We start from the raw sequence: 19,259 nt of genomic DNA, 5'->3' as shown, positions 1-19,259 counted from the left end.
ATGGAAATGCCTTTTGACAGTACCTGAGAATAGTTAAATAACAGGTGTATTATAGTACTACACCAAGAAAAGATGGTATTAAATATAACTGAGGCTGGGAAGGCATTGCAGTGGGATCTAGTATGTTTAGGAATTCGCGATTTCCTAAATGACCAGCTGATGGCCATTCCGAGTGATCTTGAGTACCAGACTTGGCCCACTGCCCTTACAGACGCATCAGGAATACCATCTGATCTGTGATCATGGAGACATACTTAGACACTTCCTGGGTGGAAGTGTGGCTTCCCAGGACTGGGTGTGCGCCCTTATAGGGGATGAATGCTGTACTTATGTCCCAGAAAGCTCACAGGATATTAACAAGCACATCCTGTCAGCCAAACAGGCTTTTGAACAGTGGAAGGCCCAGGAAAGGAAACCTACTCTTTCTGTTTCCCTCTGGGGCTGGTTACTCAACCTGGGAGAACTAGGGGAAGGCATTGTTCACCTCCTGCTCACTGGTGTGGTGTTGTGTATTGTTACTCTTCTCTTGCTTGCTTGCTGTAAAGCACTCCAGCTCCCTAGAGCTTAATCACATGTTATCCTTTAAATGTGAGAACACTCAGCCAAAAGTTTGTTGAGTATTCTCAAAGGAGGGAGTTGTTGGTGTCACTAAGCATAACCCTACGTAACTCGAGAGGGTGGAAGGCCACAAGAGTATGGCGCCTTCCTGGTTTTAGGCCTCAGCAGACAAGAGTCCCTCCATGTTTGAACTTTAATCGACCTAAAAGGCCAGGTGTAACAGCCGTTATCAGTTGCAACAGTTCTAACTGGTCTAAAGCAGAAATAATGAGGCCTGTGCACCTTTAGCAGAAGGACAAGATAACTTGCAGAAGGAAAACTTACTAACGAGCTGCCGGGGCCAAGATTACTTAATGCACCTGCGCTTACGTAATTGCTACAGGGGGAGGAAGGAGGAGGAGGGAGGGGAAACGGGGGATTGCTAGTCAGTGAGAAAAGTTCTCATGGATATAAAGGAACAGACTGCTTGTTTTAGATGTGCTTGATCTGAGTCAATCTCCCTGCACCGCTTTGAGATCTCAAATAAACTTGGTTTGCTTCTCCACCCTGGTGTGTTTATTGGCGCGGCACACCAGGCCACGGACCCCCCCCCCCGCTGTTGCTTGGCCTCAGGCAGTTATCTGCCGGCAACAATTCCATACATCACAGCATTTCGTAAATAAGAGATAAGCTTCTCACCTGATCTGTAGGAGGGCCTCTCTACATTTGATTCCCTCTCTGCAAAGCCATCCCTATAAGTATCTAGGTAGATGCCAAGTACCGAGCTCTGTTTGACTCCATTTAAAATTCTTACCTGCTCCAGAAGTCGGTGTCTGGGAGACCATGTAAAGATTCACAAGGGAGGTAGCACCATAACTAAACAATTACATGTGTGCAAGTGGCTGTGCATCTACCAGAGTGTGAGCGCATCAGTCTGGGTATTGCCCAAGTGTGTGCATACAAGTGAATGAGTGGGAAAGTGTGTGAGTGTGGGCATGCAAGGGGGTGTGCATACCAGTGGAGGTAGGGGGGATCTATGCATGCAGGGGTGTGTGTTGTGTGTGCACGCGAGTGAATGAGTGTGAAAACGTGTGGGTGGGTGCACGCAAGGGGGGTGATTACGAATGCAAGTGTGTGCTCGTGTGGGTGTGTGCATGCAAGATGGTGTGCATATAAGTGGAGGTACGGGGGATCTGTGCATGCGAGTGAATGAGTGTGAAAACGTGTGGGTGGCGTGCACGCAAGCAAGCGGGTGATAACGAATGGAAGTGTGCGCGTGTGGCCACACGAGGGCGCCCCGGGCTGCAGCTCCCAGCGAGCAGGGCGGCACCACGGGACTACAATTCCCAGAGCGCACCGGGGCCCCCGCCGGAAGAGCTGGGCCGCCGACGCCGGCGGGAGAGGGCCTGTGGCTCTGCTGCCACGGCGGAGGCGGCGGATGAGGGGCAGCGGGCTGGGCCGGAGGCTCCTGGCCTCGGGGGGCGGCTCGCGGCCGGGCGCTGCGCTGCCGGCCCTAAGGAGAGGTGAGAGGCGCCTCTGCCCGCCCCCGCGGTGAGGGTCCCCCCCATTATCTGCCCCACCGAGGGGGGTTGGAGTCGCCCCCACTCTGGACGGTGGGCGGCCCGGGGGTGGGGGTTCATTACCCTGAGCTGATAGCCACCCCCCCCGTGTCACTGTTTATCTCCGTGCCAAGGGGCTCCCCCACCACGGACCAGGGCCCCCGCAGGGTGCTAGGCGCTGTACCAAAGAACAAAAAACCCAGCCCTTCCCCCAGAGAGCTTGGGATCCAAGTCTAAGGTAAGAGACAATAGGAGATTGGGGGCGAGGGAGGTGCACAGCGAGGCCTTTACACTGCCGCTTTACAGCACTGAAACGTTCTCGCTCAGGGGTGTGAAAAAACACCGCCCTGAGTGATGCCCGTTTCAGCGCTGTGAAGTGGCAGTGTAGACAGTGCACCAGGTAGCTACTCCCCTCGTGGGGTGGGTGTTTTACAACGATGGGAGAGCTCTCTGGTGCGAGACTACACAGCCCCATTAAAGAGTTTTAAAATTGGTAGTGAAGACACACTCTGAGACAACACTGGTCAGCATTATTGGCAGTAGTCCCTGCCCACCCTGTGTCAAACTGCAGTCTAGGTGGTGGTGGTTTTTTTCGTGGCATCACAGCAAAGAAGGGATTTGAAGGAGGACAATGAGGTGGATTTGCAGATTTTTATGGGACTTTCCTTGTAGACATGAGGGGTAATGAGTGAGAAAGCAGGAAAGTGCTCATTTGAAAATATAAGTGGTTAACCGAGAAGACTGGGAGGTGGGAGTCAAGAGGTCAGTAGTGTATGAGAATTGATAAGTGGCATGTGGGGTGATGTTCAAGCATGTTGGAGGACAGGGTTAGAATTCAAAATTACTTTGACAAACTCGGGAATTGATCTGAATTCAACAAGATGAAGTTCCATAAACATGAATGCAAAGTATTACACTTAGGAAGGACAAATCAACTACAGAATGGATTATAACTGGCTAATTAGTAGTACCACCAAAAAGGATCTGCAAGTTGTAGTGAAAATCACAAATTGAATGTGCACGAACAATGTGATGTAGCTGCAAAAAAGGGCCATGTTAACAGGAGTGTTGTAGGGAAGGTCTCAGCTGGAGTACTCTCTCCAGTTTTGTATTCCACACTTTAAGAAAAATGTGGACAAAATAGAGAGTCCAGAAGAGAGCTACAGAAATGATGAAAGATTTAGAAACCAGAGCTTTGAGGAAAGATTAAAACGAGCATGTTTAGTTTTGACAAAGGAAGACACAACAATAACAGATTTCAAATATGTTAGAGACTGTTATAAAGAAGATGATGATCAGTTATTCTCTATGTCCACAAGAAGTAATCAGCTTGATCTGCAGCAAGAGAGATTCAGGTTAGATGTTAGGAAAAGAAACCTTTTCAACTATAAGGATAATTAAGCTCTGGAATAGGCTTTTAAGGGAGGTTACAGCATTCCCCTGACAGGCCTTTAAAGTGAAAGTAAATAGCTTACATTTGAAATGATAGAGAAGAGGGAGCTACTGGAGGGAGGCAAAGAGAGAGAGGGGTGAAGTACTCAGTGTGGTGAGCTAGGGAAATGATCTTCATAGGAACATTTTGAATGGCTGTAAGCAGGGCAAGAATGTCAAGGCCAGCAAAGAGGATGTTGCAGTAATGGTGATGTGAACTGAGAGCCTGGATGAGGTTTTTAGCTGTGTAGGTGAATAGGAAAGGCTGTATCTTGGAGCTGTTGTGCAGAAAGAATTAGCAAGATATAGCTGGAGCAGGGAAGCGAGGAGATAGAGTGGGGACTTGTGCAGGGGTCCTGTGGCAAAAATAGTATGCGATCACACAATCTTTATTTATCATAATGCACACAGGCAACCTTAATTCTGACATTTCCTAACTTTTGAGTGCTTGACTTTGCAACCTTAACGTTCTCTTAATAGTTTGAGGGGTTGTTGTTGTTGTTTTTTTTTCATGTAATATTGTATGTTCAGTCCTGGTCAAGAAAAAAAAGCACTGCAAGATCAGAGGGGACTGAGTGAGATAGGCCTGTATAATTAATAGGCTGACCCCCATCCCCATGCTGCCTGGGGCTGGGGTTGACCCCCATGCTGCCTGGGGTTAGGGCTGACCCCCAATCCCTGTGCCGCCTGCTGCAGGGGCTGCTGCCCACAGCTGATGCTGATCTTCCCCTCCCCGAGCTCCATGCCTCCCATGCCTGAGGCTGATCAGCCCGCCCCGCCCCAACTCTGTGCTGCCCGGGGGTTAGCTCTGAAGCCAGCAAATTTCTCGACTTTCCTGCTGGCAGGCAGTGCTGCCTTCAGCTGATGCCCAGGTAGCAGCCTCCACTCTCTGCTCTGCCTTGCAGCTGGTACAAATGCCCAGTTTTGGCGAAGAATTAGGGCTGGCCAGGACAGAGCTGAAAAAGGGGACGGTCATGGCCAAAATGGGATGTATCAGCACCCTAGCCAGCCCAGGCCCTATTGTTCCTAGTCGGCCCCTCACTCCCAGGACCAGTCCCTGTCATAAACAGATAGCTAAGGGGTAATGTCTCTTTCACCTAAAAAAGGGTTAACAAGCAGTGACCTAAAACACCTGACCAGAGGACCAATCAGAAAACAAGACTTTTTCAAATCTGGGTGGAGGGAAGTTTTGGGTATGAGTTCTTTGATCTTTGTCTTGTGTCTGTGCCCTCTCGGCTATGAGAGTGATTTTTCTATCTCCTGGCTTTCTAATCTTCTGTTTCCAAGTTGTAAGTACAAGAATAGTAAGACCATAGGTTTATATTGTTTTCCTTTGTATTTACATGTGTGTAGTTGCTGGAATGTGTTAAATTATATTTTTTTGGATAAGGCTGTTTATTCCTTTTTCTTTTAAGCAATTGACCCTGTATATTGTCAACTTGATACAGAGCCTATTTTTAATGTCCTTTTTTCTTTCTTTTTATATAAAGCTTTCTTTTTAAGAGCTGTTGGAGTTTTTCTTTAGTGGGGACTCCAGGGAATTGAGTCTGCAGCTCACCAGGGAATTGGTGGGAGGAAGAAGTTAGGGGGAAAATCTCTTTGTGTTAGATTTACTAAGCCTGACTTTGCATACCCTCTGGGTGAGGGGGAGAGATTAGATCTCTCGGTACTTGTGTTTCCAGGGCCATGTCTACATCTAAAATTTTGCAGCGCTGGTTGTTACAGCTGTATTAGTACAGCTGTATAGGGCCAGCGCTGCAGAGTGGCCACACTTACAGCAACCAGCGCTGCAAGTGGTGTTAGATGTGGCCACACTGCAGCGCTGTTGGGCGGCTTCAAGGGGAGTTCCGGGAACGCGAGAGCAAACCGGGGAAGGAGACCTGCTTCCCCGCGGTTTGCTCTCGCGTTCCCCGAACCCCCCTGCAAACCGCAGGGAAGGAGACCTGCTTGCACCGGGGTTCGGGGAACGCGAGAGCAAACCGGGGAAGGAGACCTGCTTGCACGGGGGTTCGGGGAACGCAAGAGCAAACCGGGGAAGGAGACCTGCTTCCCCGCGGTTTGCTCTCGCGTTCCCCGAACCCCCCTGCAAACCACAGGGAAGGAGACCTGCTTGCTCGGGGTTTCGGGGAACGCGAGAGTAAACCGAGGAAGGAGACCTGCTTGATTACCAGACAGGCTTCCTCAGGTATGCTGCGATACCTGCTTATTCCACGGAGGTCAAGAAAAGCGCTGGTAAGTGTCTACACTTGATTACCAGCGCGGGCGCTGGATCCTCTACACCCGAGACAAAACGGGAGTACGGACAGCGCTGCAAACAGGGAGTTGCAGTGCTGGTGATGCCCTGCAGATGTGTACACCTCCTAAGTTGCAGCGCTGTAACCCCCTCACCAGCGCTGCAACTTTGTGATGTAGACAAGCCCTGAGTCTGGGGGTCTACCAGGGAAGGTTTTGGGGAGACCACAGTGAGCTAGGCACTGTATAATTCCTGGCTGGTGGCAGCTTTACCAGGTCCAAGCTGGTAACTAAGCTTGGAGGTTTTCATGCAAACACCCATATTCTGGACACTAAGGTCCAGAGTGCCCCATTGCCCCTAACCGGCTGTTCTCTCTGGGTACCCCCACAGCGAACATGGGGCTGGCGAGCTCAAGCCTCTCCTCCCCTGCAGTATGATGAGTGCCTGAGGTAAAATCCATCCTCCCTTGCAAACAAGGGCTCACTTAGCTGAAGGGAGCCCACCTAGCTCAGTAAAAGGAGGGGAGCCTGGTGAGACCAGTACCAGAAGCCACCCTTCCAGAAGCAGCAGCAAGACACCTTCCTCCTGTGCAAGTTATTGCTTTCTCCTCCCTATTGTCACCCTCTGTCCTCCCAGGCTCTCCTGTGATATCTTACTTCCCACCTCTCCTGTCCTCCCCCAACACTGAATGCTTGTTTGTCTGAGTGACTGGCTGAACAAGGAGGCAGACTGAGTGGACTTGTAGGCTCTAAAGTTTTACATTGTTTTATTGTTAAGTGCAGTTATTATTTTTTAGATACTTCTACATTTGTAAGTTTAACTTTCATGAGAAAGAGATTGCAGTACACTACTTCAATGAGGTGAATTGAAATGTTTTTTACAGTGTAAATGTTTGTAATAAAAAATAAAGTGAACACTGTGCACTATGTATTTTATTGTAATTGAAATCAATATATTTGAAAATATAGAAAACATCCAAAATATTTAAATAAATGGTATTCTATTATTGTTTAACAGCGTGATTAATCGAGATTTTTTTTAATTGCTTGATAGCCTTAGAAATGAATGGTTTATAGCATTGGAAAGTTGGGAATTATTAAACTTAAATATTGTATACAGCCACATATGCAATTCACATGCATTTCTTAAATAGAACAATACCTTTTCTCTATCCCAATCATCTTAAATTTAATATAGGCTTTGTATAGATTAGGAAATGAGGTCAGGATTAATTAACCAAAACTCGTTTCCTAGTGTAGATGCAGATTAACATTGACTTTGATTTAGCTGGAGGATGTTGACCCTATGTCAAATGCTGATCTGACCTCTATTTCTTTTCCTAATCAAAGCTGTGACAAGACTGGGACAACAGTTTGGTGAAGGGAGAGAGTTAGTGGTAGGTAGGAAGGAAGGATTTGTACCAAAAATGGGTTTTCAGCAGGGATTTAGATGTGAAAGACAGGTTTTGCTGGATAGCAATTAGGAGACTATGTGAAACAGGTTGGAGAAGGAGATGCACAGAGGAGTGAAAGAACTTGTAGGAAATTAGAGGTGCAGGCATGGGTAAATCACAACAACTGTTAAAACTTCAAATCCCAGTTCTTTATATCCTCTGGGATGTCATCTTTCACACAGTAAAATCAATAGTTTTTAACTCAACAAATCTGCTATATTAGGTGTTAAAATCATGTGTCAAAGTCTGTTACCTAATGGGTTAGTTGGTAAACCAGTAAATTCTTCCCAAGCCCTGGCACTACATAATCACTGGTGATTTATTGACATAGCACCCCTGTTTTGTGTGTCACTAGAAAATGCAATACTTTTGCCAATAGGGTGCTGGGAAAGAAGTTGATGTGAAGAATGCAGCTGGTGGTTGTGTAGTTTTCTGGCAGAGGACCCTCAGAACGATGCTGGTTGTACAACCGCTTCCTTGTTGGCTACATTAGAACAGTTACATTTTTAAAAGTAGAAACATAATTTAAATACCTTCCTTTTAATAGTTAATATGTTACTCTCTACCTTGGATACCTGAATTTGGGATTGTTTGGGTCCTAGTGGTGGAGCAAATATTTGTAGAGACAGTGAGAATAATGATTAGATTTAGAACATTTAGGGGCAGAAGAAAATGCTGGTTAGACTACTTCCCTCTGCTTTATAATCAAGCTATTGAAGGAGGACCAACGCTCTTTGTTGTACACATATTAGTGCGCTGGGGTCCTCCTTTCCACAATGAAAGATTATGCAGCAAAAACTCTTTAATGTTGTTGATTCCAGGATAAAATTAACAAGGAAACAAATGAGTAAACAGCTTCTTAATGGCTTCTTGCCATTTTCAGGTTTTGCTGCCACAGCCCCTGTGAAGTCATATGACATGAGAAGAGTTGAAATAACCCCACTGGAACAGAGAAAGTTAACCTTTGATACCCATGCATTGGTACGAGAGCTGGAAGTTCATGGTGAGCAATACCTATTAAGTAACTCAAGTGAAATCAAACTGCTACTTTCCCAAAAGTATTAAGGGGTTCTTATTTGTCATGCTTGTCTGTTTGTAGCTGCTACGGTGTAAATGGAAGCATCCCATGTAGATTGTTGTCTATATGGTCATAAAAATAAACTCAGTAAGGTAACATTTACTTAGCTTGTAGGTTTGTGGAAGCTTATATATAGTGCCTTCCATCAGAGAAACTTAATACACTCTGTAACTGTAAAGTATCACTAAAATATAAAGAATAACTATGATAGTTGTGTTAAAATATAGATTCCTTCTACCAGTTACTAATAAACAATTAATTTATTAAAATTGAAATTTTTAAAAAATCTCATTGACTTTTCCCCCACTTGCTTTTGGTTTACGTTTTTTCATTTCACTCAGCTTAAACAACATAGAAACACAGTTTGTTTGTTTGTTTAAAAAACAATACATTTCTAATACACTAGTATGATAGTGCAGTGTTGGGGATTCAAACACTTCAGAGGAATGCTTAAATCCAAGTGATACAACAGTTGTATTGGAATTTTAAAAAAAGAAAATGTCATAGAAACATTATGATTTTAGGTTTTGTTAACTTTTGCTTACGTCATGTAAGGCCCCAAATTTAGGTTATGTAAAAACAATGTTACTTTAAAAGGTTTGAATGACAAAGGTGGGAGACTGAATATATTGTAGCACCTGCCCTGTTACACATTGGTATCTCGTATAGCCCTCCTCTGAGCTCAAAAGTGATTCATCTTGCATATCACCTGTGTTGCACTGCTTGGGTGCAGTCTTCTAAGATTTAGCTGAACACTTAACATGAGAGAGAAAATGTAAAGTTCATTTGTCTCATCTTTGATGTCTGTTTTTTTTATGTAAGACAAAACCATATTACAGTGATCAAGCTGTAACATAGAGGTCATCGGCATTAGAGGAGGGAAGAGACCTATTGAGTCCAGCCTCCTTCCAATGTAAAGTATTTACAGTACAAATAGATTTCATGACATTTCTCAGAACTTCCATGCAGCTTGGGTGTGGATTGGGCTGGTAATTAGAAAAATTAGCTAGTTTTTTTAAAAATTGAGACTCCGGGGAAGCTAAAGCTTTAGAACCATACCAGATTACACAAAAAGTATTAGCACTGGTAAGTAGAAGTCCTAACAGCCCAATTTTGATCTGGTGTAAACAGGTGCAATGTTCTTGAAGTCAACAGTGTTTCTAATGCATATGCCCAGTCTGAATTTGCCCCAAAGGATGTGGAGCAATTTCAATTTATGTAGCATTCCCTTATTAATTTCATTCTTTTTTCCCCTCTAGGATGCACACTCTGTAGCGAAGGATAAGCTTGTTTTTTTAAATAGTGTTTGTGAGAAAATACTATACATTAGAAAAAACTAAAGAGCCCATGGCAGTTGAACAGGTTGCAGATTATGTTCCTATTGCATGTGGCACCTGCGAAAAGGTCATTGGTTTTTGTATGTTCAAAATATAATGGATGCGCTTCAGATTCAAAGCTGCAAAAGTTCAGAATTTTGAAAAGTTAGTGATCTTAAATGTTTTGGTAGCTTGGTGGTTGAATCCATGTCACTGGCAGTGTGACCTGTAACTTACCTTTGCACTTGCGTATTGAGCTTTATGCTTATTGTGTAGCTTTTGCTTGCCTGTCCATACAATTTTTCATTTCATCTTAACCGGTCATCTTTCAACTGTCTTCCAGGTTTTGGTAAAGAACAAGCAGAGACCATTGTATCAGCGTTAACAACTTTGTCAAATGTTAGCCTAGACACAGTCTATAAGGATATGGTGACCCAAGCTCAGCAGGTAACAAATCAATGATTTGTTGTATCCTTGTCATTTTATCTGTCCGTGAAGCATCATAAACACAAATGGTGCTTTATAAAATATAGTAGTTTATACATTTTAGTGATACTACTAGTATAATGGATACTTTACTGAGGCAGATTGTCCTAAAATCCTAGCTGAGCTTAAATTAGAGAGGGATAAGTGATATCTTGCATTTACTATAGCACCTTTCATCCCATAGGAACCAAAAGTTCTCCCTTTCCAAAAGTAAGAATGATCTACAAATGCTATGCAGGGATCGCTTCATCTGCTACTGAAAGGCAGCCTGTGGGGTGAGACAGCAACTGTTTAACAACACACAGCAACACTGCACCACAGTTTAGGACAGGAAGTGAATTTCAAGGAAGATTATCCTGATTGTTAATCATGATTTGGATGCTTTAGGTAGGGGAAAGTAGCCTGTGTCTTTTATTTAACAGCAGCATAGATTTACAGCATTGGTCTTGGTTGGTTTCTTTTTGCTAAATTAAAAACCACCAAAACTGGTTCATGATGATCTTGACTCTTTCTGCATATTTGGTTCATGGAACTGGTCTGTTATACAGTTCAAACATACACTGATGCTTCATGCAAAGAATCATATTGATTGTCTTCTTCCACTTGTAGGTTTAAGCTAGTTTTGTAAAATTATGTGATTGTAGTTAGCCAGTAAAATAATCTGGTCTGTCTGGGTGTACAGGGGAGGATAATTAATTTCATCATAACAAATGTGTGAAATTGAAAGGATCTAAGAATTTTACTTTCTTTGCGCAGTAGACAGTTGGGCCAGTGTAACTAGACTCTGATACAAAATAATAGTTTGTTTAATCAAGGAGACACTAGGCTGAGAATTATGTACCACTAATGTTCAGTGAGAATATGCAGTTAAGCACAAATTACTTCTCCATTATTAATCCATGGAGTTTTATTGCCAACAGATTTTTTCCCTTAGTTATTTTTTTAATTTTTGAGAACTTTTACCATGATAACTAAATTATGGCAGTAGAGGAGAATCCAGGAACTTGTGTTTTTCCTGTTGTGTTTTTTTTTTTTAATCTTTTCATTTAATATGGAAACCCTACTGGCTTTGAGACCCTGCTGTGTCTAAGAAGCATAAATGTCCATTGCCTAACAGCTTGATCCCAAATGTAGCTTCCTTGTAATAATGTGGTGTAGCTTAGTGAATGTTGTATTCAGTCTCAGAATTTAAAAATTTTTTAACTTGGCATGTGGAGATAATAGATCCAAACATAAGCACAGCCAAAGTACTGTAAGGAATTGTAAGAAACTAACACTGTGTGTGTATTCAACACAGTAGGGATCAGACCTGATTTTTCCATTGGCTTCAATGGGAGTGGGCTCAGGCAAAACTGTAGGTACAGTAGAACCTCAGAGTTATGAACAAAACGTTATGGTTGTTCTTTCACAAGCTTACAACTGAACGTTGACTTAATACAGCTTTGAAATGTACTATGCAGAAGAAAAATGCTGCTTTCCCTTTTTTTTTAGTAGTTTACATGTAGCACAGTACTGTATTTGCTCTTTTTTTATTATCATTTTTGTGTGTGTGTCTGTCTCTCTGCTGCTGCTGCCTGATTGTGTACTTCCAGTTCCAAATGAGGTGTGTGGTTGACTGGTCAGTTCGTAACTCTGGTGTTCATAACTCTGAGGTTCTACTGTAATTTTGAATTGGAACTGAGGAGTACTAATTCCCTTGAATCCTGAATTGGGGCTGGGCATTTTCCTTCTCACTAAACCCAATAGCCTCAAAAGCAGGCTCCTGCATAATTCCATGTCACTAACATTTAAAGGAACAGTATGATAAAACTGTCTAGGACCTTTAAGTATCATAAGATCCTGGGGTCAATTATGTTTTTTGCTCACTTCAAATCTAAGGGTTCCTATTATTTTTTAACATTCTAAGTTGAAGTGAATGTAGTGCTTGTGAAAGTGGCAGCTTAGCAGTGCTGGAAGCTGAACTCTGTCCACACAATAGTTAAGTCAGTGAGATTTCCCATAATGCCTTGCCAATGTGCCTCATCACAGTGGGGTGAGAGGGTAATTGAGTATCCATAACTATTCAGTCCTTGGCCTTTTACCCAACCCTTATAGCAAGGAGGAGGAGTCATTAGTGCTAAATATGATGGTGTCCACTAGAAACTGGACTGAGACCATCAGCACATTTTATATGGGCATCAAAAAAGTAAGTGGTGACTGAAGGTTCAACCAGGGAATTCTGGTCTATTTTATTGACCAACTGTGTGGACCTGTGGCTTTTCTACCTTAGTTTTAGAATTGTTCTATAAAACAGCAAGAGTAGTGGTTCTGAATCCCTTGAACAAACTCCAGCTTTTCATTGTCTGTTACTGTATGACTTTTATTTTTTTGGTTTTTTATGCTCGACAGTCACCAGTTAATGATTTCATGCACAACACTTTGCTTTCTGTGACCTAAGCATCTCTCTTTCTTCCTGTTGAAATGCAATGCTTGTAAAGGTCTTAGCATTTCTTAGCAGTTCTGAATGATTACTGTATTATTTCTTAGGAAATAACTCTGCAGCAAATAATGGCGCATTTGGACTCTATTCGGAAAGATATGGTAATCCTAGAGAAAAGTGAATTTGCAAACCTGAGAGCAGAAAATGAGGTACTACTGAATCTTTGTAACTGAACAGATAAATTGCAAAATATGTTGAGAAGTATTCTTTTGGAACAAACTATTTAGATATAAGCAAGCACTGATACTTTCACCAGTACTGAAAGCTTAGTTGTATTGTCCTTTAAAAATTAACAATCTGTCTGTGACTCTGCCTTGTAAGTGGCATGTGTTATGTTCATATAAACGTGAGTTTGGGATACAGATTCACATAATTCCCGCAGAAAAAAAACAAACCCAAGTTTAAATCCTTGAATGGTCTGATGTACTTTCATCTAAGGCCTATTACCATTATTTAATGCTGGAAAAGTGTGTAGGTCTTTGAGACACAGAATTCAACAAAACTTTGTGACTTAGATATTTTTACTTCACTTTCCTTTTCCTGAGAGCATTTTGTATATTCATGGATGTATTTCCACTATTCTTAGGACATATGAGTCAACATTCAGAATGACAAGATGCTTAGGTGCACTATTCATAGACATTGATCCACTTGGTTTTATCAAATTTCAAATAGATCTAGATATCAGACATAATTGATTATTAGAAATTTGTCTAATATTGGCATGTCTAATCTGAGACACAGGTCCATCCATAAAAAGATTTTTTCCTGAAATACCATAATTTTCAGTGATCTAGTTCAGTCAGTTTAACAGATAATATGTGATAGCAATGATCTGACTATCCAACTAAAATGGTTAGTCATTTACTAATTCTGTAAAACTGTCTTTTTTTTTTTTCTTTGTACCTAGAAAATGAAAATTGAGTTGGATCAAGTTAAACAGCAGCTAATGGTAAGTAAACAGCAAGTACCATATTATAGAGTCTAATATTCAGGGAAGTGTGTAATCAGTTTATTTTATCTTTACTTGTTTTGAAGAATGAAACCAGTAAAATCAGAGCTGATAATAAGCTGGACATAAATCTGGAAAGGAGCAGAGTGACAGATATGGTAAGCTGTTTGTTTGTTTTTCAAAGATGTCTCTATCAATTATTTGCCATATTCCATTACTGAGATTGTAATTTCTCCCTTCTTCTTAATCTGTAGTTCACAGATCAGGAAAAGAATCTAATGGAAGCAACTACAGAGTTTCATAAAAAAGTGAGTAAGAGCTGTTCTATAATAATAATTGACAATTTTATATTATGGACTCAGTCCTGCCTTCCTCATGTACCCACAATTCTGACTGGAGTTAGCAGGATTTTGTCTGTACAAGAAATGAAAGATACCATGTGACTTAAACCTGTGTTTCTTAAGCACACATTAAAATATTCATATATACATGTACAAGTATGAGTATCATAAACTGGATCATGTTCTAATGCATCCAATCTGCTTCCTTTGAAATAAACTCTTTGCATAAAATTTTAAAACATTATTCGACTTTTTAATGCTGGTAAATGTGTGTGTTTTAGCTGTATTCTGTATTAACATTTCTAGCACAAATAACTCTCTACAGTTTATATTTATTTTAATGAAGACTTGTACTCTCAACAAACATCAGGAACCTAGGTCCTTCACGCTTGGTCAGAATTTTCAAACCTGCTCTCTACCGTGTTCTGTCCTTGGCCACCATCCTTCTCACTCTTTATGCTTCAGTCACTCACGTGGTTGCATCTCCCATCAGTACACCGTTGGTTCACAGGTCTGCCTCTCCACTCCTGACTTGTCTCCCTTCATTCAGTCCTTCATCCTGTTTTATTAGTTTCTCCCCAGATGTCTGATCATCAAACTCCACACAACCAAAACTGCTCCTGACCTTTCCTCTCAAACCCTCCCCATTCTCTAAGTTCTCTGGAACTGCTAACAACGTAGCATTCTCCATGTCACTCAGGTCTTTGACTCCTCACTCTTTTGCCTTGCACATTAGCACTGTCTAACTTCCCACTTCATCCATAATATTTCTCATGGAATTTGTGAGTACTTGACACTTCAGAGAAAATCAGACCACTTTTAATTAGGTGCTTAAACATGGTCAGCATTGCAGTTAAACTGATACAGGACTTACTGTACCATGTTTCCACAGTAAAATATACAGGAATTTAATTAATTAAACTCTCTAGACAAAATAAATGGCTGTTATTTCCCTTCCTGCCATGTGTTGTGTATGTTTTGTAGCCAGTAACTGCTCTGTGGAAGGTCTTAAATATGCTGTTTGAGCGATGAAACAGGTCTCTCTGCTGAATGAAGGTTAGAAGAAGTGTAATGTTCTAAATCAAGGTCACTGCTAGGTAGACAGTATAACATAAGATACAAACCCTTAAGCTTCTGGACGTAGCCAATTGCGACCTGACTGCAGTTAGGAAGAAATTTCCTCTTTTGGACAGATTTCTTAACTATCTGCTGTAGAGTTTCTTATACCTTTCTCTGAAGAATGTTACTGGCCATTGTCAGGGCAGGATGCAGACAAAATGGAGCGTGGGTCTGAATTCATAAGGTAGTCCATGGAAGGGGAGGGGAATATTTTTTTTTCAAGTTAATCAAAATATACGTCTATGTTGAACGTGCCTCCTAGACAGATTAGTTGGGGCATTTGATGTGCACATCACGTTGAACTCAATTTTAGCTTTTTCTTTGCTATTCCCCTTTCAGAAGCACTCTTCAGTTGCATTACATACTGCTCTGCTTATCTTGTAAATTTGACACCATCAGCTCAGGATTAAACAAAGACTGTGAATGGCTAGACAACTACAAAAACAGCTTCTCCCTTGATTTTCACACCTTAACTGCTAGAAGAGGACCTCATCCTCCCTGATTGAACTAACCTCATTATCTCTAGCCTGATTCTGGCTTGCATATATATACCTGCCTCTGGAAATTTCCACTACATGCATCTGATGAAGTGGGTATTCACCCACGAAAGCTCATGCTCCAGAATGTCGTTAGTCTGTAAGGTGCCACGGGACTCTTTGCTGCCTTTACAGATCCAGACTAACACGGCTACCCCTCTGATACTCATCTTGTAAGTTCACTTATAGGCTACACATCTTAATTCAACAAGGGTTTTGAGATTCCTCATTTAAATGGATTTTTCTCTTTATGTAGTATAGCTGACAACGTTGCCGTATGTTTTTTGTTTTGTTTTTTTAAGTTGAGGGAGCAGGAGATGAGACCCATACATATGCCATGTCTTGTAATGTATTTCAGGATTCGAGTACCAACAGTGCTATTGCAGAAATCAGTAATAAGATTGATACACAAATAGCCTCCTTAAAAACTCTCATGGAATCGAATAAACTGGAGACGATACGTTATTTGGCAGGTACGTTGGTGGGGAGGGGCATTAATACTGTAGTGTGTTTCAGAAACGTAAATTTGATTCAAAGTGCAGGTTTTAGGAAGCTCAGTTCTTGGAAAGCTCCTTTGGTAGCCTGGTCTTAGTTCCTGAGTTCATTCACATTAAAACATGCGCAGCAAACAAAATGAGTATGTGTATATACATAATTATGAAGATAAGACCATAGATGTACCTCGCAAGAGGACAAATTAAAGATATGGTCTCTAGGCTGAAGAGTTTAGTCTCAGTTTGGGTGTGGCAAGGGATCAAGTAAATGATGGGAAAGATAGAAGCAAAAAGAGGTGAACATCTCTTGTTTAGCTTAATTTACAAAAGGATTATTTGACATAAATCATGGGTCAGCAGAACACTTGAGGGAGTTTGTCGCCAACTTCAGTGAGATCACAATTAGGCCCAAAATTGGGATAGGAGGGACATGAATACAGGATATAAAAACTGCTTCCAAGGACATTCATCCTTGCCACAGTTAGCAAGCTCCTGCTGCAGAGGTGCCCCAGTGAAAACCATCCTGGGCCCCCCTCAGCCACCAAAGAATTGTTCTGAGTCTTAAAGCTCACCTATAGGGAATGAAGTGGTATATTTACATATCCATATTGTCAGATGTGGTAGTAGTTTGAGTTAGCTTGCTCTAAAAAGTCATAAAAACTTATGACTTCTATTGCAGGGACGTACTGATATGTAGGGAGATTTTGACCTCGATCAACGTACCTTAACCACAGCAGCAGTAAACTTCCCAATCAAGTTTTCAAAAAAACATACTTTCAATTTGGTAATTTATGTAAGCTTTAAAAAAAACAAATTGGGCTCAGATGAGATTGGCAAATGAATCTGTCTGTAGACAGGGAAAATTACACAAAATTGGAGGTGGGTGAAAGGGAAATAACCAAACAATTGTGGTAGTGAGAAAGCAAGTCCAACAATAAGAACTGAATATCTTAACATAAGAATGGCCATACTGAGTCAGACCAAAGGTCCATCCAGCCCAGTATCCTGTCTGCTGACAGTGGCCAAAGTCAGGTGCCCCAGAGAACCTAACAGGTAATGATCAAGTGATTTTTCTCCTTCCATCCATCTCCACCCTCTGAAAAACAGAGGCTAGGGACACCATTCCTTACCCATCCTGGCTAATAGCCATTAATGGACTTAACCTCCATGAATTCATCTAGTTCTCTTTTAAACATTGTTATAGTCCTAGCCTTCACAATCCCCTCAGGCAAGGAGTTGACTGTGCACTGTGTGAAGAAGAACTTCCTTTATTTGTTTTAAACCTGCTGCCTATTAATGTCATTTGGTGACCCCTAGTTCTTATATTATGGGAACAAATAAATAACTTTTCCTTATTCACTTTCTCCACATCACTCATGATTTTATATACTGCTATCATATCCCCCCTTGGTCTCCTCTTTTCTAAGCTGAGAAGTCCCAACCTCTTTAATCTCTCCTCATGTGGGACCCGTTCCAAACCCCTACTCATTTTAGTTGCCCTTCTCTGAACCTTTGCTAAACTGCTGGTTCAACTAATATAGAAAGAGTTGTTGAGATTTCATACATTCTGCTCTTAGGTACCCCGACATTGTACCAGTTATGTGTATTATTAACTGAGTTCTCTCTCTTGGTTTGAAACTTTTTTTTATTGTTTAATGAAAATTTGTCATAACTGCCCCAACCCCTAAAATAGTTTTTGTACTGAAAGGGTTGAAACTTAGAAAGACGCACTTTTAAAATGTCTCGTATCATGTAGAGTTCTATGCATTCTTCTGTCTGTGGCAAAAATGAATTCCTTGCATGTAACACAAGGCGATATTGAGTGTTACATTAATTATTTCCTTTCTTTTTACAGCTTCTGTTTTCACTTGCCTAGCAATAGCACTGGGTTTTTATAGGTTTTGGAAATAGACCCGGAGGAACTACTGCACTACAAATAGAGGAAGAAAAGGCTGCCCGCATCATGGAACATCTATTAGATCATACTGTGTTCGCTACTGCGGGTATTCTTAGTGCCTTTGTTCTTAGATTGATTCTTAATACATACTAAAAATATTCTCTTCAATAATAAAGGTCATAATAGTTAGGGGCAATAATAGGAACCTTTCCTTAACTTATGGATTCTTCAGTGGCCTTTTTTCAAAAACCTCATACAGAAGAAACACTGAATCTGTGTTTTATATAAAATCAGAAAGTTTTTTGGTATAGGAACCAAAGAACATGTCCAATGATTAATTTTGGAAAGGTTCTGTTCTCACGTCCCTGCCAAAGAAAAGTGGTTACCATCTGATGTGACCAAATGCAAGGAGCTATCCTACTCTGAAATGTCTGTGCATCTTAAACTACGGGAGCTGCATGTTTGTGTTCCATCCCGATTCTCCTCTCCCCTGCTGGCTGAGGTATGTCCATCTTTATAAAATAAAGCCTTTTCAAAAGGATCCCTTTCACAACATAAAGCTGAATCGTATGGATTAAAAATGACCAGTACTGTAAGACTAAAATGCCCTCCCCTTTTTTGACAGTTTCCTCCACTCATACAACCAAACAATTTTTTAATTCCCTTGTGTAAGGGGAAATGTCACATTGGCAATGTGTGTATAATTCCCTGAGCAAGACAAAGGTGGTCTTTTTGACTCCTTTCCATTGCTGGAGATACAGAACTCACCTATATGGTCCATATCCTTTACCTGAAAGCAGAATCTGCCTTGAAATGTGGAAATGTTACATTTCTTGCATGAAATTGCTGATGCTCTTGCCCTCAGGTCCCTCTGGAAAGCAGGTGAGCACTTCAATCCTTGGGAAATAAATTGGTCCCATTGACTGTCGTAAACCAAACTCAGATCATGATCTCTTTACCTTCTGCCAATGGCTAATAAATTTCAACATCAAGACATGGCAGGATGGGATGATATTTTTGCAGCGTTTAAGCAACCAATCATATTTTATTTAAGTCCTTGTCACAAGAGATTATTTTTCGTCACAAGTGTAATCAACAGTGTCGATGCTTAGTTCCGTTCATTACAGGTAACTGTGTTCCTATTGAGCAGATTTTAACTCTGAGTAGTCTCTGTACAGAGGGAAGAGGTTTTGTATAGTACAGTATAGAGGCATGTTCAGGTGACTGTGTCTTACTGTTTACAAATTGAATTTGCTAGTGTCCTGTGAATTTTACATTCTCTGTATGAAATTCTGGATTTAAACAGTCCCTTGTAGCATAATAAAATTGTTACATTGCTGTCCAAGAA

The 19,259-nt window shown here is 41.4% G+C and overlaps 1 protein-coding gene across 2 annotated transcripts; it reads left to right on the top strand.

Annotated features, from left to right (window-relative positions):
* The first annotated feature begins 1,940 nt into the window (after positions 1-1,940).
* CCDC90B (coiled-coil domain containing 90B) lies at positions 1,941-19,259 on the top strand. Of its 2 annotated transcripts, none has more exons than XM_030558452.1 (9): positions 1,941-2,060; positions 8,097-8,216; positions 9,951-10,054; positions 12,620-12,721; positions 13,483-13,524; positions 13,611-13,682; positions 13,779-13,832; positions 15,879-15,993; positions 17,870-19,259. In XM_030558452.1, the coding sequence occupies exons 1-9, from the start codon at positions 1,976-1,978 to the stop codon at positions 17,923-17,925; spliced, it is 750 nt and encodes a 249-aa protein (XP_030414312.1). In that variant the 5' UTR covers positions 1,941-1,975; the 3' UTR covers positions 17,926-19,259. The 2 variants fall into 2 exon arrangements, with proteins under 2 accessions (XP_030414312.1, XP_030414313.1); XM_030558453.1 differs by lacking the exon at positions 1,941-2,060 and adding an exon at positions 2,101-2,334.

Source organism: Gopherus evgoodei, chromosome 1 (assembly GCF_007399415.2).
Source record: "Gopherus evgoodei ecotype Sinaloan lineage chromosome 1, rGopEvg1_v1.p, whole genome shotgun sequence".
Lineage (NCBI taxonomy): Eukaryota > Metazoa > Chordata > Testudines > Testudinidae > Gopherus > Gopherus evgoodei.
This window is presented reverse-complemented; position numbering and strand designations above follow the sequence as displayed.